The sequence below is a fragment of the Carcharhinus amblyrhynchos genome, chromosome 4 (assembly GCF_965287045.1).
Source record: "Carcharhinus amblyrhynchos chromosome 4, sCarAmb.v2.hapA, whole genome shotgun sequence".
NCBI classification, from domain to species: Eukaryota; Metazoa; Chordata; class Chondrichthyes; order Carcharhiniformes; family Carcharhinidae; genus Carcharhinus; species Carcharhinus amblyrhynchos.
The window spans coordinates 10,557,855-10,581,117 of NC_137327.1; the positions used below are offsets into that span (position 1 = coordinate 10,557,855).

Here is a 23,263-nt window from a genome sequence, read left to right on the forward strand (position 1 = left end):
ACGCCTTGGGACATTTTACTACACTCAGGGCACCATATAAATTCTATGTTATTGCTGTGATGCAGTGAATATTGCATAAAGGCCCAAGCGTAGCAATGAGAAAACGTCTTCTTGGGATTGTTGATCTGCATTTTCACATTTAACTCTTTCTTTTCCTGCAGAAAACATGATGCTGGAATGCTGATTGCTTAGATCGAAACCTTCGGCTAACCCTGCGGCTTAGTGACCGCCACAAAGCACAAAACCTCAGAGAGAAAAAAAATGATAACGCAACGAAGAAAGCCAACCATCACAACAGCGTTCTCAAGACTCCTTTGGCTAGTTTATAGCTTCTTCCTCCTCTTCCAACCTTTGGTTCTTTTTTTAAGCAGAGGACATCAAAGAACAAATGAAGACGACTACTCATTCAGGTCTCTCTCGCACAGACACACACACACACACACACACACATATATAAATTTATATATATATATAATACGTACGCATGATATTTGAATAAAAAATGGTGACAGTATTTAACAAAAAAACACACAAAAAAATGACAAGATGCTGGCATTACTTTTAAAAAAGAAAAAAACTGAGCAAAGAAAAACTTTTAAAAAAACTGTGCATCGGCGAACAGTCTTAATCTGCAACTGAAGACCTTGCTGAGACAATTACTGACCCTTCCTGATCTCAATCCCACAGTTGCTGATGGCACCCTGTGTACATACTTAGGCTTCTTTGATATATTCACATATCTCAACAGTGCTTCCGATTCTCACAGTAATTGTGATTGACGTTAGATTACGGGTAGTCACAAAGGGAGATTCTGAGACCACCCTGATGGTCTACTGGATTCCAAATGGGCTGAGATACACAAGACCTGGTCCAGCCTGCCTGACTTTGCAGTCACTAGCGCATCACATCAGAGTTGACTGCAGATTTTAACGGGAATTGTGTTTTTCGTTTGGTTCAATTTCATTTCAATCCCAGCAAAAGGAAGGTTATCGAAAATCTACACTCTGTTGGAAAATTAAGTGAGCGTTTGCTGTGGGTTTTACTGCGCTAGTTGCTTGCTCTGTGCACCCCCCTCTTGATCAGAGGTACTCCCCCTCTCGAAGAAGAGGACACCCTAGATTATTAAAACCCATCGTGTTCATTGGCGTCACGCTTTACAATGTATCCCTTTTCCTATTGCTGCACAGGGCTGTATTTTAGGATTAACAAGGCTGAACCACACCTGCTAGTCTTCTTTAAGCCAACCACAGCCTGGACCATCAGCATCGAAGCACATTGAGTGAAAGTACTCATTATCATACTGTCAAATAAAAATAGAAAATGCTGCAAATGCTCAGAAGAATGAACGCAGATTATAGTATTTTGGATGAGAAGTCATAACCTGAAGTGTTAACTCTGTTTCTCTGTGCACAGATGTTGTCTGACAAATTTGAGCATTTCCAGCACTTTCTGTTTCTATTTCAGATTTCCTGGCCCACAGTACTTTGTTTTCATCACAATGTGGAAATTTAATTGCGTCCACACTTGGTGAATTTTTGAGACTCGTGTCAGGCAGGATTGGTTGGATCATTTTGTAAAATGTATGGTTAAGGGAAAGGTTGAAAGGGCTCCAAAATGGAAAGACCCACAGCTTCGATTATTAGGGTGTCCCCATTACCCAAATCCACCTGCTATTATTTAGAAGATTCCTTTTTCTCTTTAGTTCCATAGGCTGTTACCCGAAACATAAAGGTCGGTTGGCTCCAACTTATGGAAGGGTATGGGTATTTAGAGAGAGCGTGGAACAGCTAAATATGGTTTGCCACATTGTTAGTGCATCTTTGAGTGACTCATTATAGAGCAATACGGACTGGAGGTCCTCGAGAGATCAATGCCCCAATAGTACAATCTTTCCAGAGGAGATAGGATTGGGGGTTGGATGGGGGGGAAAGTGCTGCGATTAATAATCAACTTAGATAGAGCAATAAAGAGGGGGAACAAACAGTAATAAGGTAAAGAATTGAATTTAAAAGCTACATGCAACATCATCTCAGTAGTTGAAGATGAAGGGTTGCCTCCTTCATAGAAACATAGAAGCAGGAATAGGCCATTCAGCCCTTTGAGCCTGCTCCGCCATTCATTTTGATCGTGGCTGATCATCACATTTAATATCCTGAAAACCCTTTAGCCCCAAGAGCTATATTTATTTTCTTCTTGAAAGCAGACAAATCATGATCATGAAGTCTTTGAGAATAACTAATGAGTGCTTGCATATACTTACTGTACATACAGGATGTTAGTTCCTACTGACATACTAAGTATTACAAATAATTATTCATCAGTGATGATCACCAATAATGAGACTGTGTAGCAAAGTGTACCAATTACTCCCTCATGAGCAAAACCTTCTCTGTTCCTCAAACAGTGCAAAACAGAATTCAGCGGAGGCTCCAAAGAGTTAAACTTTATTTGAGATGTACTCCATCTCGCAAGCTGATAACATGGGCATAGAACCAGAGGCAGAAAGAGAGAGAGAGAGTTGCAGAAAGAGCGGGAACAAGCGTTTCCTGCTGCAAGGTTCCTTGTCTTCAGAAGCCGGGCTGCACGCTACGCAGACTGGCTGCCAACTCGCTCTTGGATTAGCTTCTCGCTCAGCTCCCACAAGGCAGAGGCCGATGCTTCATCCTGGGCTTTCTGTGAAGGCAGGCACCGGCAGCAGTTGTTGAAGTACATCCCTCCCAGGCCCTCCAGCTCCGGGGCAATGCTGCAGTATATGGTGGTGGCAGCTCCCTGTTGCTGCAACAAAACATGAAAAGGAAAGATAAATTTCCAGTACAATAATAATAACAATAATTAAGATTAAAATACACTGAACAGTGAGAGACGATAGTATCGCCATCGTTATAATGTGGCAGGTACTTTGATGTTGAATTTATTCTGACAGCACTGATGTTTTAAAAATCCCTGCCAAAAAAAAATCAGCCAGTACACTCTAATTAAGCACAAACCTACAAAGCGCAAGCATAGTGACATGTGCCAAATCTATCCATTCTGCTTTCATCAGGCTGATTTAATTGTGTAAAAGTCTGTCAACGATTCCTGCCAAAGTTCCCAGCTACAAGGTACATGAAACCCTTGAGTGACTGAGCATTACTGCAGCAATTATACACCGAGTGGGTTCCAGCCTCCCCACACCAGCCCACTGAACAAGACACTGGGTAAGTCACGCAACTATGGATCTATCTACCTCCTGTCAGCCTTCCCATTCCACTTTAGTAAATTGCCAGTGCTGGGTGCTATAACTCACTTAGTGCTTTCTTCCTGAAATGAATGGGAACTTGCACGTGGATTACACTAATGGGCTTTTGAACCACAGGCCGGCTTTTTTTTTAGACAAAAGATGCATTGAAGCTTTAAAACCCGATGGAGTGCAGTCCCAAATGGGGTGTACACAGATCAATTTCTTTCTTTAGGACCTTTTAAGAAGTAGGTAGTTCCAGGTGGGCAGAAGACAACATTTTGCGGCCAGCAGTTGGATAGAGAGAAGGTCAGATCAACGAACAAGGAACAATGCACAATGCAGGAACAGGCCTTTTGGCCCTCCAAGCCTGCACCAATCATGATGCCTGCCAAAATTAAAACTGTATGTACTTACAGAGTCAGTATCCTTCCATTCCCATACTATTCATGTATTTGTCTCATTGCCCCTTAAATGCCAGTATCGTACCTGCTCCCACCACCTCCGCGGACAGCGCGTTCCAGACATTCACCACCCTCTGCGTAAGAAACTTCCTCGCACATCTCCTCTAAACTTTTCCCCACGCACCTTAAACCTATGTCCCTGAGTACTTGGCTTTTCTATCCTAGGGAACAGCATCTGACTATCCACTCTGTCCATGACACTCGTAAACTTCGTAAATAGATTGTGGATAGGTTTTCTTGGGTTGGGTGTGGGATTGGGTGGGCAGCGCTGTATCCTCTTTTTGCACTTGGGCGCAAAGTATTTCCTAAGCAGACCAAGGAAGGCAAAGTATGCGGTAAGGGTCTCATGCTAGTGACAAGAGTCTGCCCAATTTCCGCATCCAATTAAACTGATAGAAAACAGAGCACACAGTGTTATATTCCTCACTCAGTTTCACTCTATTGCTCCTGCAGGCGAGTAATGGTCAGGGCAGTAAATGAATATCTGCCCTCTGGCATTTACTTAGCCAATGGAGAAAGGTTATTGAAGCTTCAGTAACCTTAACAGCCAAGTGTTCTGTAAGGTAGAACACCAAGCTGAATATTTAAACAGGATCGTTAGAAAGCGTCTGATTCAAGCTTTAACTGTTCTGGATAATGCTCTGAAAAGTAAGGGCGTGATGATGGTGTCGATGCCCAAAAGGTGGGCACTAGTGACCCCCTTATTCACTCTCCCAATCCAAAATGTAGAATCTGTAAGCAACCACAGAGAGGGATCAGAGTGTAAAGTTCACACAAACAAAACATAAATTAAAAGATAAGAATTAGGAGTAGGGGTAAGCCATTCAGCCCTGTGAGTCTTCACCTCCAACAAAAGATTTCATGATCCAGTGTGGGTGCACTGAGACCTCACAGGATCAATGCAAGTTGCCCAGGGTCACACCAGCACAGTGCCTGGTCTCAAAAGACAGTATGTGGATCAATAACTGTTTAATACGTTGCCATTCATCGCACAGTGTGTTAATTGTTGAGCCATTATGGATTGTCATTGAAGCTACAACGTCACCCCTCATCCAGAAAGTGATAAAATCCCAGGGAGTTGGGAGTTAAGTTTGCATGTTCTCCCTGTGGATTTCCTCCAAGTGCTCCGGTTTGCTCCCACACTCTGAGGATGTGCAGGTTAGGTTGACTGGCCATGCTAAATTGCCTCTTAGTGCCAAGGGAATTAGTAGGGTAAATATGTCGTGCTACAGGGATAGAGCCTGGGTGGGATTGTTGTCGGTGCAGGCTCGATGGGCCAAACGGCCTCCTTCTGCACTGTAGGGATTCTATGAATACATCCATTTGTGGTTCCCCAAGTGACACTAGTTATCAGCTGCCAAACCAGTCAGCCATAGACATCTTACAACATGGCCCAGGCTTAGAATCATAACTTATGAGAGAAGATTGAGATGTGTAATGCCACATGACACTATTGGGGAAGGGATGGAGGATCAGAATTGCTGAGTGGATGGCATATTTGAATGAAGTGGGGAGGAACAGACAGCGTGTGAACCAAGATATTATGTATCTTGTAGTTCCTCAACTGGAACCTGTAAATTAACATCAAATAGATAAACTATCCGGAGAAACTATTCTTGCACAATCCGTGAACTGAAACACAACTTATTCTGGGCAAGCAGGTAATGCTTGAAACATGCCATGTCCTTTTGACACTGTCATTATCTATGCAAATATCAACAATTTGAAAATCATCTATCAAGTCAAACTCAGTGACTTTGCTTCAAAATTTCACCAAAATCTTATAAACAGAAAACTCTGCTCACTCCTTGCTTCTTGGCCTCAGTTGCCCTCAAAGGCTGGTGAACTGAGATAAGAACTTGTTGTGCAAGTTTTATCTCCAATCAAGAAAACTGACTGGAGCCAGGCTGTTTTATGTCATGGCAACACGGTTCATGGCCAACGTGACACCAGTCTGGTTTCAGCCAAGGGTCTATCAGCCCTTCACATCCAGGCTCGAGGGGTGAATACTTGCTCATCCAACTGAAAAAAAAATCCATTCCATGGAAGTAAAGTTTATTTATTTGTCACAAGTAAGGCTTACATTAACACTGCACTGAAGTTACTGTGAAATTCCCCTAGTCGCCACACACCAGTGCCTGTTCGGGTCAATGCACCTAACCAGTGCGTCTTTCAGACTGAGAGAGGAAACTGGAGCACCCGGAGGGAACCCACGCAGACATAGGGGAGAATGTGCAAACTCGACACAGTGACCCAAACCAGAAATCGAACCTGGGTCCCTGGTGCTATGAAGCAGCAGTGCTGACCACTATGCCACCATGCCGCCCCAAATTATGGGGAAATTATGGGGAAAGTGACTAAAATTCCTCCTTGGGTCCCAGGGTCATGCGATCTCTTGGTTAATGATCCTACTGAGTTAATCTTACATACCATTAGGCTGGAATTCTTTTAAATATTTCTACAGTATACAAAATAGATAATCTGCATATCAAACAGGCACAACCATAGTAATTTCAACATGAAAGGAAAGAGCGCATTCTGATGAAGTCTTCGTTAATTACAGTTACTCAATTACTTCATTCTAAGGTTAGTCCATCCATTCAGTTCTCATGGACCAGTAGAAGATTTCCTCTACACTAATGTTATCTCAGATGATGATGCACTGGCTTAATGGATAAATGAAACACATATGTTATCCTTTATGTTATTCCATAACAGTCTAAATTACCAGCTGTGGTGCAAAATATAAACATATGAAATGATGGGCAAGGAAAAACCAGCTGGTCCATCAAATCTGTTCTACACCAGAGCATCATAATTAAACACGGCAACTGTCTGTTTCCCCTGAATCCTAGTCAGTCCCACAGCAGCGTAATCTCATTGGAGAGGCAAAAGAGAGAAAGAAGGTGAAGGAAAACTTTATATCTTGGGCAAGTGGGGTGCTCTGTTTTAGCAATGAGCCTAAAATGTTCTTCGAAAATCTCTTCCATGGCAAAACAAGTAACTGTGGGGGGTGTGGGTTGCAAGTCAGACAAAATTCCCACCCCTCATTGCCATGCAGTGACCCTCCTGAAAAGTGCATGTGTGTGTTTGTGTGTGTGTGTGTGTATATGTGTGTGGATTAGACTTTTGCATTGGTTGTGATGCCTGTTATAATTGTATGGTCTGTAGACACCTCCCATATAGGCTCATACATGAAGGATGGCCACATTGAATTAGATACTATTGACATTTTTGGAACCTCATCTCAGCAGGAGTCAATATGTCTTCAGGCAAGGAGCACAGAAATCCAACAGAGAAAAAAAGGTTATCTAATAAAATCATCTTTTAAGTTCAGCCCAACTAATATTAGGGCATTGGGCTTAAACCAATGCTACTTTACTGACATCCTCTATTATAGCAAAGGTCTACTGGTATGTGACTCAATGTTGAGATCCAACCAGGATCCAGCCAGACCGGACAGCAAAGATGTTGCAAAACTGTTTTCTTCATCTGTAACAAGTGTGTATACAAATGAAGTAATAGTATTGTCTTGCCTATTTCAAGGCAATGTGAATGGGATTCACCCGATACCAAGTATTGTGTATGAGGTATAGGTTTGGAGGGGCTGCCTACTGAATTAGTAAATGTCACAATGTCTGGCACAGACCAAATGGGCTGAATGGTTTTCTTCTGTGCTGAACTATTCAATTATAATGACAATCTTGCCTTTACTTCCCTAGAGCAGACCTCAATGGCCACATGGCATTGTGGAAGCATGCTTTCCAAACTGTTTAACCTGTGTTTTCCAGCAAGGGCACTTCAGGAATAGGTGCTGCTCTTCAAAAGGGCTACTGCTGCCATAGTGAAGTGCCCTGACAGTCTCTGTACACGGAGACATGTAAAATAATGCCACAATGTGCAGCTTAGGCGGATTGGCCGTGCTAAATTGTCCCTTGGTGTCAGGGGGACTAGCAGGGTAAATATGTGGGGCTACGGAAATAGGACCTGGTAGAATGGTTGTCGGTGCAGGCTCGCTGGGCCAAATGGCCTCTTTCTGTACTGTAGGGATTCTATGATTCTATGACATCATTACATCACTGATCACAATCTATCAATTATTTTATTATAGGTTGCCAAAAATAAGATTAATCAGCAGAATTTACAAACAAGTCCTGGGGGTCAGTACACTGCTCCAAGAACCCCTCTCACCCTGAACTGCTGAAAACAAACTGAAGGAAAATGTACTTACATGGCAATGGGGAAAGGGCCGTGTTGTGGGACTAGCTGAATTGATCTTTCAGAAAGACAGCATAGGCTCAATGGGCCAATTTGTTTTATTCTTTTATGGGATGTGGCAAGGTCAACATTTGTTGCCCATTCCTAATTGCCCTTGAAGTGAAGAGCTTATTCAATCATTTCAGAGGGGAGTTTGACTCAAAGGCATTGCTGTGGGTCTGGAGGCACATGTAGGTTAGACCGGGTCAGGATGAGAGTTCTTTATCTAAAGGACAGTATTGAACCAGATGTTTTTTAGTGACAATTGATGATAGTTGCCATGGTCACCAATACTGAGACTAACTCTCAAATCCAGATATATTGGTGAATTGAATTTAAATTTCAGTCACTCCCATGGTGGGGTTTGAACCCACAACCCCAGACATTAGGTTGGGCCTCTGGTTTACTAATCTGGGGACATTACCTTTGTACCATCACTTTCTCCTCAGACCCCTTTCTGTGCGTAATCAATCTAAGATTCCATAGGGGCAAACTTGACTGCATGATATTGCTTTACCAACCTTACCCTTAGTAACCTTGTTAATAAAATGTTAGCCGAGAACTACTTGAATTTGAAAGGAGCACTTTGCACCATTTTGGGTATAGCTTAACACTCCAGTAACAGCCTTGCTGCAAGTGGTCACAATTAAGGTCCAGGATAAGCTTTTGCTGCAGATGCCCTTTCTATTGCAGTAAACTTGTACACTTATGCATTGAAACTGTAATGGTAAAAAAAGAAATGGCCAAAGCAATGAACAAGATATTGTTATTGTGCAATGCTCCACATTAAAACATGGAAATCTGGGCCAGAAGACCCCTTGTAATCAGCTTAATTTTCCTCTGGAGCCAATGGTATTTGGTTGTAACACAACCTGGTCCTGATTTTTGAACATTCTCGGCAGCCTGACTGGGAGCAAATGGTGCATGAACGCAGGGAATGTGGCCAGGTTTGTCTTCACTTGTCCGTTTGAAGAGGATATGGATATGGCTCCATATCCAAGTCAAGAGGAAAAAAAAAATCCATAAACCAAATCCAGATATTTGCTACATCTAATCAGAATTTCCACCCTCCAACTAGGGACTGCAAGTTGCTAAGGTGGATTCCAGAAGTTCTTCCTTCATGCTTACACTGCATTGCTTCAAGTACCGTTGGATCTGAAATCCAGGTACGCTTCCACGCTGGTTTGAACCCATGATACACATTTTCCATTGATTTATCGTGGGTTAGACACTGTTGAGCGATCTGCCAATGGATTCATTCTGAGCAACTGAAATATCTATTAAATTAAAGCATTGGCACTCCAACGTTGTATTACAAAGAAATGTTTCCAATAGAAAAATCATAGCCTGGAAAGGAACATTCGTCTTGTTACAGCTGGTTACATTTTGAAGAACCTTTGTTTGTTTAAAAAAATAAGTTCCTGAAAGACTACAGCAGATGGTTCAAAATGCATCTGGATCCTGACAGACACAGAACACTGAATTAATTTGTGAGGAAATGCTATCGGTACACCAGACTCGCAGACATTATACATCTCAATAGGTGGGACTGGGAGTTCACTCTTCGCTGGGATTCTATGCTTGAAGGAGAAATATGCTCGGGAGCAGGTACATATTATCTCGACTGCATTTCACAAGCTTGTTTTCCCCACAGTGATTCCCATTTGACTGCGGCAGTAACTACTCTGTCAGGGGTCAAACATCTGTAAGTTGTTGTAAAGGCAGTTTGCAAATTAAAATGATAGATATACTGAATAGAGAAACTTCTTTGAAGCCCTGCACCATCCTTAATCAAGTCTCGATGCCATTTTCAATCCTCCCAAACATTTGCAAGCTGTCAAGGCAGGCCGCGCCATCAATCTTTTTAGTCTATGTGAAATTACCTCGAAATCTGGTTTCGGATTAACTAAAGAGTGTCTGCACAATGAGGGTTCATCACTCTCTTTCACAAGTCGTTTGTCAGACTCTGATTACAGCCCCGAGCCACAGGGGTAGAACAGTAATGGATTTAAACTGCTTTTTTTTATGTTTATTTGCCATTCTCCCACTCTTAAGCTCACTCTGTCTACAATCAGACTTCTAAAGGAGGTGCTATTGGATTGACACTTCAGCCTTGACTATTTTGAACGATTTCCATCCTGTCCAACTTTCGCCCCCATCCCCTCCTCTTTGTAAGTCAGCCCGGGGTATGGTGCGTCTATGTTGCAAATGACCTGATCTTACACCATTTTGTTGTTCTTCAACTGTGACAACAGTAGTTGGGGCGAATGGGATCAAAAGTTATGGGGATAAAGCAGGATTAGGCTATTGAGTTGGATGATCAGCCATGATCATAATGAATGGCGGAGCAGGCTCTAAGGGCCAAGTGGCCTCCTCCTGCTTTCACCTTCTATGTTTCTATGTCAATCGATCAAGAGGCTAGAATGGGCAAGTCGCAGTCCCAATCGGTGACCACGTACATGTTTTAATGGACAGCTGGTGACAGAGAGCTGTTGCCGGCACAGTGGCTCAGTGGTTAGCACTGCGCCTCACAGTGCCAAGGACCTGGGTTTGATTCCCAGCTTGGATGACTGTCTGTGTGGAGTCTGCATGTTCTCCCTGTGTCTGCATGGGTTTCCTTTGAGTGCTCCGGTTTCCTCTCAGTCTGAAAGATGTACTGGTTAGGTGCATTGGCCATGCTAAATTCTCAGTATATCCAAACAGGTGCCAGAATGCGGTGACCAAGGAATTTTCGCAGTAAGTTCATTGCCATGTAAATGTAAGCCTGCTTGTAATGCTAATGAATAAACCACAATTGGGAACTCTGGTTAAATGCTCTCCTCCCTCAGACTCAGGAGTGCTGATGCTGTTAACACCACCTTTCTATTACCCTGGCTAAGATTAGCAAACTAACCACAGATAGGAAACCAGAAGGTGGGGGGGGCTTCTGAAATTGCATGAATCTGGTCAACTTACCAATTTCTGGTCTTCATTTCAATCACCAAATTGAATTGAGTACAAAGTGAAAGCAAGAAAAAAACCCACGCAGACACAGGGAAAACATGCAGAACATGGTGGGAATCAACCCTGTGAGGCAGCAGTGCTAAGCACCGTGCTGCCCACCAGCTTTCCACTGAAATGTGTAGCTGGTCACCATTAGATGAGCTTAGGGCAATAGGCTTTCCAAAGAGCGTTGTCCCTGAAGTTTGTTCAAGGATGTATCTGAAAAATTTCCCTGGAAGCACCCGTGCCTCTTGAAAAAGGCACCAAGCAAAATATTAGCTCAACGCAAAAACCAATGTAGAATTAAAGCAGATTGTTCCTTTAAAAATTTGCCCCTAGGCTTTATATATAAAAAAAAGCAGAAGAAAATGTAAAAGCCCTCCAATGCCAGCTTCCAAATTTCTGGGCTATTTCTAGAACAATTGGCATCTATCGGATACCATCTGCAGTGCAAATGTGGAAGCTGGCATAGAAAGATGATCAAGCCAGGCTGTTTTCCACCACCGCTCTTCAGCTTTGTAAGCCAGAAAACAGGCAACTTTGCATGTCTGTGTTAACATGGCCCATACCATCTCACTGGCAAAATAATTAGCAGTTGGAATATGAGAGGAGGTGGAGCAAAACTAAATTTATAATCATATTCTCATTATCGGCTGAGTGCCGTTTTATACATCATTAGTGAATGTTCAAAACCTTGCAGCGTGTTAATTATTATTTGAAGGCAGTTTGAATCAGTGTTTGCTTTGGGTCCGCACACATTCCAGCCTTATGTCCCATTTTCATTAAAGGGGTTCTGTCACCATTTAGGGGAGTTTAACATCGGGTTAAACTCCTCAAAGGATCAGAAAATTACCTTTTTTTTCAAAACCTCAGTAGCATATTAAATCCGTAGCATATTGCTCACTGTGGTTATATGTAGTATGTCTACATGGTCCCTTTTGTAACCCTTTGTTTCCCCTATGTTTAAAACTGGTGCAGTCAACATGGTCTATATGGTAAGAGTTATCACACAAGCCTCTGCTTGCTGAACATTCTTGTCAGATGATAATAGAGGGATTTTCTGTGGCCCCCCACAGTGCATTTCTTGGCAGTAGGAGGTGGCCTGCTGTTGGCCCAGAGTGGGATTTTCCAGTCCCGCTGCTGTCAATGGAATCTCCCATTAATTCCACCTCCCCACCACCGGGAAACCTGTGGCAAGGGTTCACCATTGGCAGGAGCAGAAGATCCCGCTGGTGGGAACAGCCAGAAAATCACTCCCCAGTGTCTCTTGAAAATAGAACTGGGAATATATCTGCAGGACAGCTGAGCAATTCAGGTCAGGGAGGCCCCATGTTTGATTGGCAGCCCTGTGCTGAGTCAGCTGAGCTGAGACAAGGTGATGAAAGGCACTTGGTAAAGAGTGGGCAGCCAAGTTCAGTCACGGTAAGGCTTGATCACAATGCAGTTGAATAGCCTGAACCTTCTCACAAGGCTTGAGCCTAAACAATGGCCTCTTGGGTGATGTACTGTGTGACGAGGAGAAGGTGCACCAGGGAAACTTTGACCCTGTGAGGGGTTAATCAGACGGGTGGCCTGAGGAATAATCTCCTAAAAGTTGCATACTGTTTCCTCAGTTGAATGGTCATGTGGAGTGAGTCTATAGATTTGTCTGAGATTGCATTTTCTCCCTTCCCAGTTAACTTCAGTGGGGAAGTAGCAAGTTTCAAGAAGTTTCCTTCTTACCAGTGTGGTCATGACCACTCATCATTGCCATTGTTTGATTGGCTGCTAGGATTGATTCCTTTAGCAGACAAATCAGCCAATGTCTGGGCTTCTTTTGGGAATGATGGGGGAGTGAGTTTGGTCAACTGTCAAACGACACTGCTTATTTCATAACTGGGAACTCCCTTTGTGCCTCCCACCAACCTCAGAAAGTCAATCAGGAATGAAGTGGCTGTTGTTTCTGGAGATGACCAAGTATTGAATTATGCTGCTGTGTCAACTGTAGAAACAGAGGCCTATCTGGGCACTGCACTTTTGGAAGGTTGTGAAGGCTGTTACATTTATTTCAGAGATGAGGAACTTCAGTTAATTGGACAGATTGAAGAACATGGTATTGTTCTCATTAGAAAAGCTTGCGAGGAGATTTGATAGGGCTGTCCAAGGTCGTAAGGTGCCCACAGTGTTGTTAGGGAGAAACCATTCCCATTGGTGCAAGAATCGAGAACCAGAGGACACTGATTTATTCAAGCCAGAAGTGACATGAGGAAGAAACTTTTTATGTGACAAGCGATTAGGATCTGGAATGCACTGCTTGTGTTCAAGGCAGATTCATTTGTAGCTTTCAAAAGAAAACTGGATGAGCGCTGAAGAGAGATAATTGCAGGAACACGAGGAAAGGACAGGGAAGTGGGACTCATAAGTTGCTCTTGCTCAGAGCTAGCATTGCCATGATGGGCTGAAAGGCTTCCTTCTGTGCTGTAACTACTCCATGATTCTATGACCTCGAGAAACTGGCACCATGGAATCACACAGCACGGAAAGAGGCCATTCAGCCCATTGTTTCTCTGTTGACTCTTGGAGAGAGGCATCCAATCAGTCTGATTTCCGTTTCAAGTACAAATCTGGCTCCCTCTTGAAAGGTAGTATGGAACCTGCTTCCATCTCCCTGTAATGGAGGGCTGAAGACAGACGGAGGGCGAGAAGGAACTATTGTTGTGCCAAATGTATTCATAGTAATTGTCACAAATAGATACATTTACAAAAAAACACTTTTAATGTTCCATATCACTGTAGAAATGTTATCTCCAGGGAACATAGTACTGAAAGATTCATCACAATCTTGCCAATCTCACTGCATTTTGCAGTTCTGCTCCTGCCAGCTTCCATTTAGTTCCAATAGCTTTTTATCTTCCTGAAAATCCCAAGCAAAGTGATGGGCTTGATGTTTAATCGCGTTTGTATCAGATGACCCAAAAAATATACACACCAGGCATGGCTTGGTATTGAAGTCAATGTTGAGAGCAAACGCCTTTTTGAATGCAACCTGCTCACGCGAACCGCTGAAATCCAAAAGAAGTTGGCTTCTGATGGTGACGGCCAATTGTGAGCAACCTTCACGTGTGTAGCGAGAAGGCAATCTGGCCGCATTTAGACTTTGGGTGGAAAACTGAGCAAGTGACTGAAGAGAGGAACCTGAACGCTCAGAGAGATTTTACCTGAAGTTTGCTGTTCCTTTAAGGATAGTGTGCTTTTTAATCTGGGGGTCATCATATTTTTAGTCTTGATTCCTTTGCATAAATTCCATCTACATGGAGTGCTAAAATAATAAGGTGATTTCCATTGACATGTCTGGGTCAGAAGAAGGTTATATTTCAGAAAGAGGAATGGTCTGTATTGATTCCCATTATCTTACACGAAATTAATAACCTAATATTTCTTATGAAATCCGATGGTGACCTGGGGTTTCCTCCGCTTTTATAAATTCTTCAGACTCTTTTGCTTCACTGTGTCAAATCTTGGACTGATAGCTGAGTGGGTGACTAATTGGACCCAGTATCCTTCATGTGGTCTGACAAAATTATTGCAGCCTTTAATTAAAGGGACTTCGCCTGTCTGATCAGACGGAGCAGATTTAATTACTTCAACTTACTCCTGCACCTTTTACACCCATTTCCTCATCCTCCTTGAAATATTATTTGTTAACACTTTTTTGTATTATTTTAAAGGTTTCTGTTTTAGTATTTTAACTGGCTGTGAGGAAATGCGCATTGGTTCCTCTTCCTTTGAGAATGTGTCCAGTCTCTTCTACTTGCCAAGATCAGAGGTTAACTATTGACAATTTGCCACTCTTTCGAATACCTAAATTGCCATCAACGTACATCTGCCTATATATTGTTTTCTTGCACATACAGATATGCACACATATGTATGCATATGTCAGGTACTTTATTTTTATAGCTGAAGAGTAACGGGTGCGGTATTATTTTGTTGTCAGGCACAGGCTTTGTTGAAAAGAAAAGTTATGTCTTGAAAAGAAAAGCGCTTATCTAGTTTTCTGATTAGCCAATGCCTCAGGTTCTTTCAAGTCCTGCTTCAGATTGTTTGAGCAAACAGAAATTCTGTTTGGGACCTGCCTTGGGTAGAAGGCAGACTGTCCAGCGTTAACATTCCAAGCAATATAGCAAAACCCTCAACACATAGTCCTGCAGAGAGCATTCATTTTTGAATATTAAAAGGAAGCCCTTTTGGGAAGGATGGGGAGTTGCCTGTGTTAAAAAATAATTCTCGGCACCTCAATAGATGCACAGGGATATGCCTGTCCTCCCTGCGTACCTTTAATTTTGATACAAAAGCGGGAGGGATTAAATCACATGATACTGTGGGATAAACATTGATTTGGAAGTCCTTCTTATCATCATCTGTCAATAAATGGGGCTCGATGAAGACAGAATCCAAGCTTTCCAGGCTATTGGAACTCCAGTGAGCTCAAAGTCGGGAGCTGAAAAGAATTTGCAGTTGCCCTCAACAGCCAGCCTCCTCAGTCAGTCAGATTTTCCCTTCTAATAGACTGTGCCCTGCAAGTAAATTGCCTAGTATAGCTCCGCCACATTGCAGTACGCAAAAGATTCACACCTATGCTCTCAATCACTTCAGTGGAGAAGGTCAGAGAACAGTAGAGAGGGAGGGCATTCAACCCATCATCGCTATGCTAGCATTGAATAAGATAGCCTGACTCCATCCCTCTTTTTCCATAGCTCTGCATTTTTTTCTCCTTTTCAGAGACTTAGGGGCAGCACGGTGGTTAGCACTGCTGCCTCACAGCACCAGGGACCCGGATTCAATTCCGGCCTCAGGTGACTGCTTGTGTGGAATTTGCACATTTTCCCAGTGCCGCATGGGTTTCCTCCGGGTGCTCTGGTTTCCTCCGACAGTCCGAAGATGTGCGGGTTAGGTTAATTGGGTTAGGTTAAATTGTCCCTTCGTGTCAGGAGGGTAAATATGTGGGGTTACACAAATGGGACCTAAGTGGGATTGTTGTTGGTGCAGACTCAATAGGCCAAATGGCCTCCTTCTGCATTGTAGATTCTATGATTATCCAATTCCCTTTTTGTAAGTTGCTATTTGATCTACTTCCATCACCCTTTCAGGCAATGCTTTCAGATCCAAACAACTCACTGGCTTTTATTTTTTTCCTCGAGTATCTCTCATGCAGCAAGCTCTCCCTGGCGAAAAATGCAGTCATCACAGTAGAACCTGTTTTGGACACCTTTGAAAGAGTTTCAATTCACTGGAGCCCAATGAATAGCAGACCAGTTGTTGCATGTGGCAGCCAAATTCCACTGCTTTCAAAGGAGGAGAATCTGGCTCGAGGTAGAATTTCCTGCAGGGCTTCCCAATCACTGAAAGGAACCAGAACCCACTTCCAAGGTCAGGTCATGTCAACTGTTTGAATCATCCACCACTGCGGTAATAAATGGTGTCCTAAAAAACTGTGCCAGGGTTTGATTTAAGAGAATTCTACAAACCTATGAGGTAACCATGGAAATTATTCACATTTAAAGTAGAAGGGAAAATCATAGAATTTGGGATAGCTTTGAGATTTAACTCAATTATATTTTTGAGACTGTGTGAACAGGAAAAGATATGTTAGGAGAGTAAAGATGCTGAGAAGACTCGTGCATTTTTACAATTTATAGCTTTTACACTTATTCTTTATCATCTTCCTCTACAGTCTCCCAATACCTCAGCAAGGTGGCATAGTGGTTAGCACTGCTGCCTCACAATGCCAGGGACCTGGGTTCGATTCCGGCCTTGGGTGACTGCTTGTGTGGAGTTTGCACTCTCCCCGTGTCTGCGTGGGTTTCCTCCGGGTGCTCCGGTTTCCTCCCACAGTCCAAAGATGCGCAGGCTAGGTAGATTGCCATGATAAATGCATGGAGTTAGGGGGATAGGGTGGGGTGGGGAGGGGGTGGTGGGCTTGGTTAGAGGCTCCTTCAAAGAGTTGATGCACCGAACGGCCTTCTTTTGCACTGTAGGGTAGGAGGTATGGTACCTCCCTAGCTCCTTCTAAGCTTTGCCTGACCACCGGCCTCCACCCCACAGTCTGCAGCCAATGACCTTTATAATGAGCGAACAATCTTTATAATGAGAGACACCCACATTTACGGCTGTCTCTCATGATGAGACTATCTCTCCCTGAGAAAATCAGCTGATGTGAAACTCCCGCTTAAGGCTGCGGAGAAAAGGGAGCGGGGAGGGGAAGGGAACTCGACTGCCCAACCAGCTGGGTTTAAATTAAAATGGCAAGCCATTCAAGGCCAGGTTGTGATTGTGGGAATTCATTGAATAATAAGACTCCACATGTTGCCTCAGATTCCCCGTGTTCACACTACAGAAAGATATTACTCATTGTGGCAGCGTACTTGGAAGATGGTTCTGTTAAAACCTAATATTGATTAATTTCTTGTAATCTTTCATCAAAATCCCACTTGACTGTGAAAGTGTTGACGAGACAGTTAGTGAGCAAGTTGGGCAAATGGAAATATCAGCTAGTTCCATCTGGTTCGAACTTACATACATTGTACCTTTAATCCCAGTAATGGGTTAATAGATGTTTTTCTCCTTTAGAGACTATTGTACATAACACCAGAGATTGTGATTTCCGCTGCGTTGATCCCCTCCCCCCATATGTCTCAATCTGTTGTGCTAAGGTTATGCTCTGCTCTCTGTCCCTTTTGGAGAGGGAACCTGCCTCTGCATTCAATTGACAATAATTTTGTTGGTTTTGTGATCTATGCCCTGTACAGTTGAAAATAAATTCCGGTTCGGGGGAAATTCCTTCAGGAACCAGGAATTTTACAACCAAATATTGACTGCATTAATAATAATTAGAATCCATCAATAATATTGCAAAATTCCTTCAGTTAAGACACTGCGTTATTGTTCCTTAAACTCATTTTCTATTGATCTTCTTGTATTTACTATTATTGTAGTTTATGGTCCGTATTATGGGCAAGAAACTGATGTAGGAAGGGAAATGATATAATGGGTCTTTACATGTTCCAATATATTGACCCAAGGGGATAGATACCAAGGCTGTCCTACACTGAAAGCAATGGCAAATTGATTCTTCATCTACTTTTGGTGGTGTGACGGTATCTCTAAATTCCCTAAGAATTCATTCTGGCCAAGATATTGCAGCTAATGTCACCAAAGCTATGTTTTTTAAGAAGCTGTTGATATTTAAAATATGCAAAACCATAAGGTGATGACGGATCATCGTTTTTTTTCCAAGAGGAAAGAGGGAGAAAGAAAGAGTTATCGAAAATTCATCGCACCTATTAAATGTTGCTTCATTTGGAAGTCGGAAGTACAGCCATTTGGTTCAAATTCTGACAGGATGATTCCTGGGTTAAGCCCAAGGAACAACACCTTTTCGACAGTGACTCCCACACACACAGGGTGTAAACTAGGAGGCTATTGGTTGGGTAATTCACTGAATAAAAAGGGGGTTTGGTGTTTATTCAGTATTCCAGGAATGCAACAAATACTAAAATTTACCACGAAAATGGAATGCATTTTGCAATAAAGTAGGTAATATATAAACTAAGACAACTTGAGACTGGGTAGTTCAAGGTCAATGCGATCCTTGTTTTAACAAAAGAGAGACAAAAGAAACAGGTACTTTCTTGTGTTGTTAGGTCCTTGATAGAGAGAGAAAAAAAAACAAACAAAAAAAAACTAGTATAGAAGGAACACTGTAAACAATGGTTTTCAGGTTCTGAAACACAAGCTTCATTAATATTTCATAGGTACATAGAGTGTCATTTATACTATTTCCATAATTAATGACGATAGCTTAGGCACTACCTTTATAAGGAGAGAGAGAAAACTCTGTAGTTAGTGTTCCATTGGCTGACGGATACTTGTGAAACACTAGCAGATTATTGTATTGTATTTTTTTCACCAGCATTCTTGCTGCCAAATCTTGTAGGGAAATCCATAGTCTGTCCAGTCACTTTAGCAAAGAGAAGAAAGGTGCACGGTACATGGTATTGATGCCCTCTGTCTTAGTGACCATTTAAAGAAACAGAAGAAAATACTGTACTTGATGCAAATAGTCATTAAATAAGGTAGAACGAGCGAGAGACAAAAAAAATCAAGAAAATGTTGCCTAATTCATTATGCTACAACTTAGCATAGAAAATTTAAGAGGTATGTCAGAAAATTTAAAACAAAATCATGCAAATATTAACTTTATATGCATGTGATAAATATTCTACTATTGTACCATGAATTTTAGTCTCATAATTAAAGCTGCCTTCTTCCTCTCCCAAGTAGGATGTAAATAACATGTAGATCTTTGCCATGTCCGCAAATGTAAATAGAATGTAAATAGAAAGAGCTCTGCATGCTGGTCTAATAGCAGATTTCAGGTACTTTTATAATCGCAATCCTCATATGGCATGTAGTTCAGCAAAAAAATTTAACAAAAAAAAGGGAAAAATAAATTATTAAAAAGGATGTTTGTTAATAACAGAATCACACTGGAATTGGGGAGGGGGGAAATAAAAGAGAACAAAAAAGTTTTGTTACTGTACAACCATTTTGCTGTCATTTTTCCATGCAGTTTGTCCTCACAGGATAATGTCTATGGTCTGTATTTGAAAAAGAGAGAGACAGATATCGGGAAAGATATAAAATAAAGGCTCATACTTGGGAGGATGCCGAGAAGCTCATTATGGTACAGACAATGTCACGGAGTGAAATAAGGAATCGATGGATTGAATGGGAACTTTTATAGGAATGTTAACTTTTTGGAAATTGAAACTCTGAAAATGACAAAAAAAAGACATTACATTCGCAATAGATGGAGTGATTAATTTTTATCTGTGCTGAAAAGATTTTGAATTTAATAAATAAATCTGATGACCCACAAGACCTGGCTGTTTCAGTCATTCTTTATTTTTTTTAAATAAGAGAAGTGATTATTTTGTGTTCAATGGGGCTGTGATAACAAGCAGACCTTCCTTCTGCTTCACATTTAGGGAACAGCTTCATGCACTGCAATGTTTAGTAAGGTGCCAAGTAGTGCAGCTCTAGGCTTCAGCAACCATGTTGATAACTATGTTCCTAACAGCACTGTGGGTGCAAGTATGCCACATGGATTGCAGTGGTTCAGGAAGATGGCTCACCGTCACCTTCTCAAGGGCAACTAAGGATTGGCAATAAATGCTGGCCTGGCCATCCACATGGATGCAAAAAGACATATACACACAAATAAATAAGTAGATATCCAACGAACGCACGCAAGGTGTCTGCTGTGGTTCAATGGGCAGCACTTTTACTTCCGAGTTAGATGATTCTCATGACTTAAGAACAAGTATCTAGGCTGACATTTACAGTACAGAGCTAAGGGGGCACCATTTTTCAGATCAAACATTACACTGAGGCCCTCTCAGGTGGACATCCATGATCCTATGGATACTATCTCCAAGGAGACCAGGGAAGATATCTCCAGTGCCCAGGCCAATATTTATCCTTTAACCAACTCCATGAGAAAAGATACCATCTGGTCATTCTCACATTGTAATTTGTGGGAGCTTGCTGTGCACAAATTGGGTGCCAGGTTTCCTCCATTACAACAACTGTTACCAGTCAAATAACCTTCGGTGACGGTATTGTGTTTTGGGTATCCTGTAGTTAGGAACGGCATGATATGAATGCAAGTCTTTCTTCTTGTATGGAAGCAGCAGTTAATCTGCCTCACAATAATCTATGGGGATAAATATGAAATGGCAAAATCATCCAGTCCTTTCCTTCTCAGAATCCATGTTTTCTGACATTAACTAATAGCTGGAACCTTTATTGGAGTGCTTCTTAGATTTTAGGTAGAAGCCGGGATATATGCGCATGTCTGGCCCTCTCATAGGATTACATCGCACACCTCTTCCTGTTTCAGGGCACTTACTATTACAGTCTTACTCTGTTGCAGATCAGGTGCAGTTACCTAAATGCTATAAGGCTATGACACAATGCTAAGATGCTTCAATCCTTTGTGCCATCATGCTATGCTGGCCAAATCAATCTTTTAGTTCAGTAATACCACCCAAAAACTAGCCAAAATGGTGGATCCATCACAGTTCCATCTTGAGAATTCCAATTTGTTGTTACAGATTGAGGTAGTGTCCTGTGTTAGGCCTCTGCCATTTCAGTAATGGGCTCATACCCAAACCAGACCAGTGGGATAAAAGCCTCTTGAGTCCGACAGGGATACAACAGTGTAATGATTACTGCACTGGACTAGATATCAATGGTCATGCTCTCACAATCCAGGATAAATAGTTATAGAATTGATTTTTAATGAATCTAATATTTTTGTGGTTGATACTGTGGGGGAAAAAAATGGTCATGAAAAACTGGTTCACTGATGCCCTTCAGTTGGGGGGAGGTGGTGGGGGGGGGGGGGGGGGGGGGGGGGAGCTGACCAATCCTACCCAGCCTAGATGGACAATAATCATTGCCTTGCTAATAGCAACAAAACCAAATTTATATATTGCAGGAGGGAGCCAATGCAAACTCTCTTGCCAGTGGAAGAAATTTCTCCTTATTTACCCTGTCAAAACCCTACCAATTTACAAAAACTCCAGAAAATGTCCCCTTAACCTTCTCTGGTTCTAAGGTGAATCATTCCAATTCAATCAGCCCAACAATCAACGTTGCAAGAATGTATATAAAAACAACTGCTCCATGTCTTGCCAGCGATACTGCTCTTTTGTTTGAGAGCGGCAAAGACTTGTCCTTTCCCAGTCGGTTTGCTTTTCACTGATATTCTAGACCTCCACACAGAGAAGCAAAAGAAGTTAGTGGCGAGGATCTAAGCCCACGCAAAAATATCCGGCAGCATCAATTGTACTGCGCGCATTTCATCGTCACCCGACCAGGCTCGCGATTTTGTGCGAGGTTTTCTGTAGGTCAATAAATATTTTCCCCAAATTAGGTGAAATTATAGATGACACAAAAGACCCTTTTTTTGATGACATTACATGGTGCTTGTGTGCAGGATCCGATCACGAACAATTCTCATTCATTGACACTGGTTGACAATTTTTTGCTGATATTAGCAATGCCTTTGTGCACGCAGGACCTACGGCAGCTACTGCCTGCCACGCCAGCTTGATTTCTAGCATTCCTCTACATTGCCCCAGTTAAAAGTAAATTAAAGGACAGGTTTCACACTTTTGAGGCATTTCTCAAAGAACTCAGCGAGACTCACCGTGATTTTTTACAGAGAAATCTTAAAAGGAGCTGGTCACGGGGCCAAGATAAGCATGAGGGAAGAAAGAACAGCAGCAAAGTGTTGTGTTAAAATTCACATTTACAGCATTCCACTGATTTTGCTTCCACTACTGGGATAAGAGGTCTCCTCTTCAATGCAACCATTGCACAGTCACTGGTGTCGTTGAGATCAGCCTGCTCTGAGACCAGTTAAGGGTCATTTTGACTACCCCTCCCCACACCACCCCTCCCCATCTCCTCAGCTTTTGCTTTGTTTAAAGACTGAGCCATCCTCGGATTTTGCCATGCACCTCCTAGTGGTCAGCCATAGAATGGTTCTTCTTCCTTTTGCAGAGGCCGAGGAAATGGTTGCATCCCAGCCCCCCTCGACTGGGGAACACTGTGCGGCACAGGAGAGATAAATTATAAAGAACTTAATGAATCAATCGGAAATAGACCGGGGAGAAAAGCAAAGAAAAAAGAAAATTGCCTTCACAACCTGTCGATCAGTTGTGGCCTTCCCTGCTGGTAATGGCAGTGCCGTTATCCCTATACTTCCGCTATTCGCATAATTAACCACTCATTTGTATGAATTAATTCCACAGGGATTGCGGATATTAAAGAATCAGCACAAATGTGTTAAAAATAGCAACGTTGGAGGCCTCTCCAACGGAAGAGGGGCTTGCGCAGAGATACAAAGGAAGAGACTTCTGAAAATGAGGTGCTCACTTTGCATGTTATGTCTGAATGGGTCAATCCATCTGTGACCCATCAGAGCGCGGAATGCCCTTTGGCAGCTTTCTTAACATGCCTGATGTTATTATACACAGCCACAAAGGATTTCCAAAAGCTGAAGTGCAATTAAGAGAAAACACTTCCAATCACAGAGCCTTTCTTCATTGCCAATACTCATTGAGCACAAGCCAAGAGGCTGTCCCTGTGTCTCTCAAAGAGTTAATGTGTATGTGAATCGCGTGACCCCCCTGTGCCATCCCTGCTGAAATTTAAACTGCGGTTTTATTTTGAGAGCAAGGGAGAGCAAAGTGTTTAAAATCTCTGAGTAGGTCAAATCTTCGAATTACTG

General features: G+C 42.4%; 2 protein-coding genes across 2 annotated transcripts in view; one reads left to right on the forward strand and one right to left on the reverse strand.

Moving 5' to 3' along the window:
- Nucleotides 1-1,356, forward strand: part of mafa (MAF bZIP transcription factor a) — a 387,413-nt gene extending 386,057 nt beyond the window's left edge. The window contains exon 3 of the mRNA XM_080186703.1: nt 162-1,356. Coding sequence (XP_080042829.1) covers nt 162-192 — 31 coding nt within the window. The 3' untranslated portion in view covers nt 193-1,356. The remainder of the gene's footprint in view (nt 1-161) is intronic.
- Nucleotides 1,357-2,109: 753 nt separating this feature from the next.
- The window catches only part of wwox (WW domain containing oxidoreductase), a 909,285-nt gene continuing 888,131 nt past the window's right edge, over nt 2,110-23,263 (reverse strand). The window contains exon 9 of the mRNA XM_080186706.1: nt 2,110-2,775. Coding sequence (XP_080042832.1) covers nt 2,587-2,775 — 189 coding nt within the window. The 3' untranslated portion in view covers nt 2,110-2,586. The remainder of the gene's footprint in view (nt 2,776-23,263) is intronic.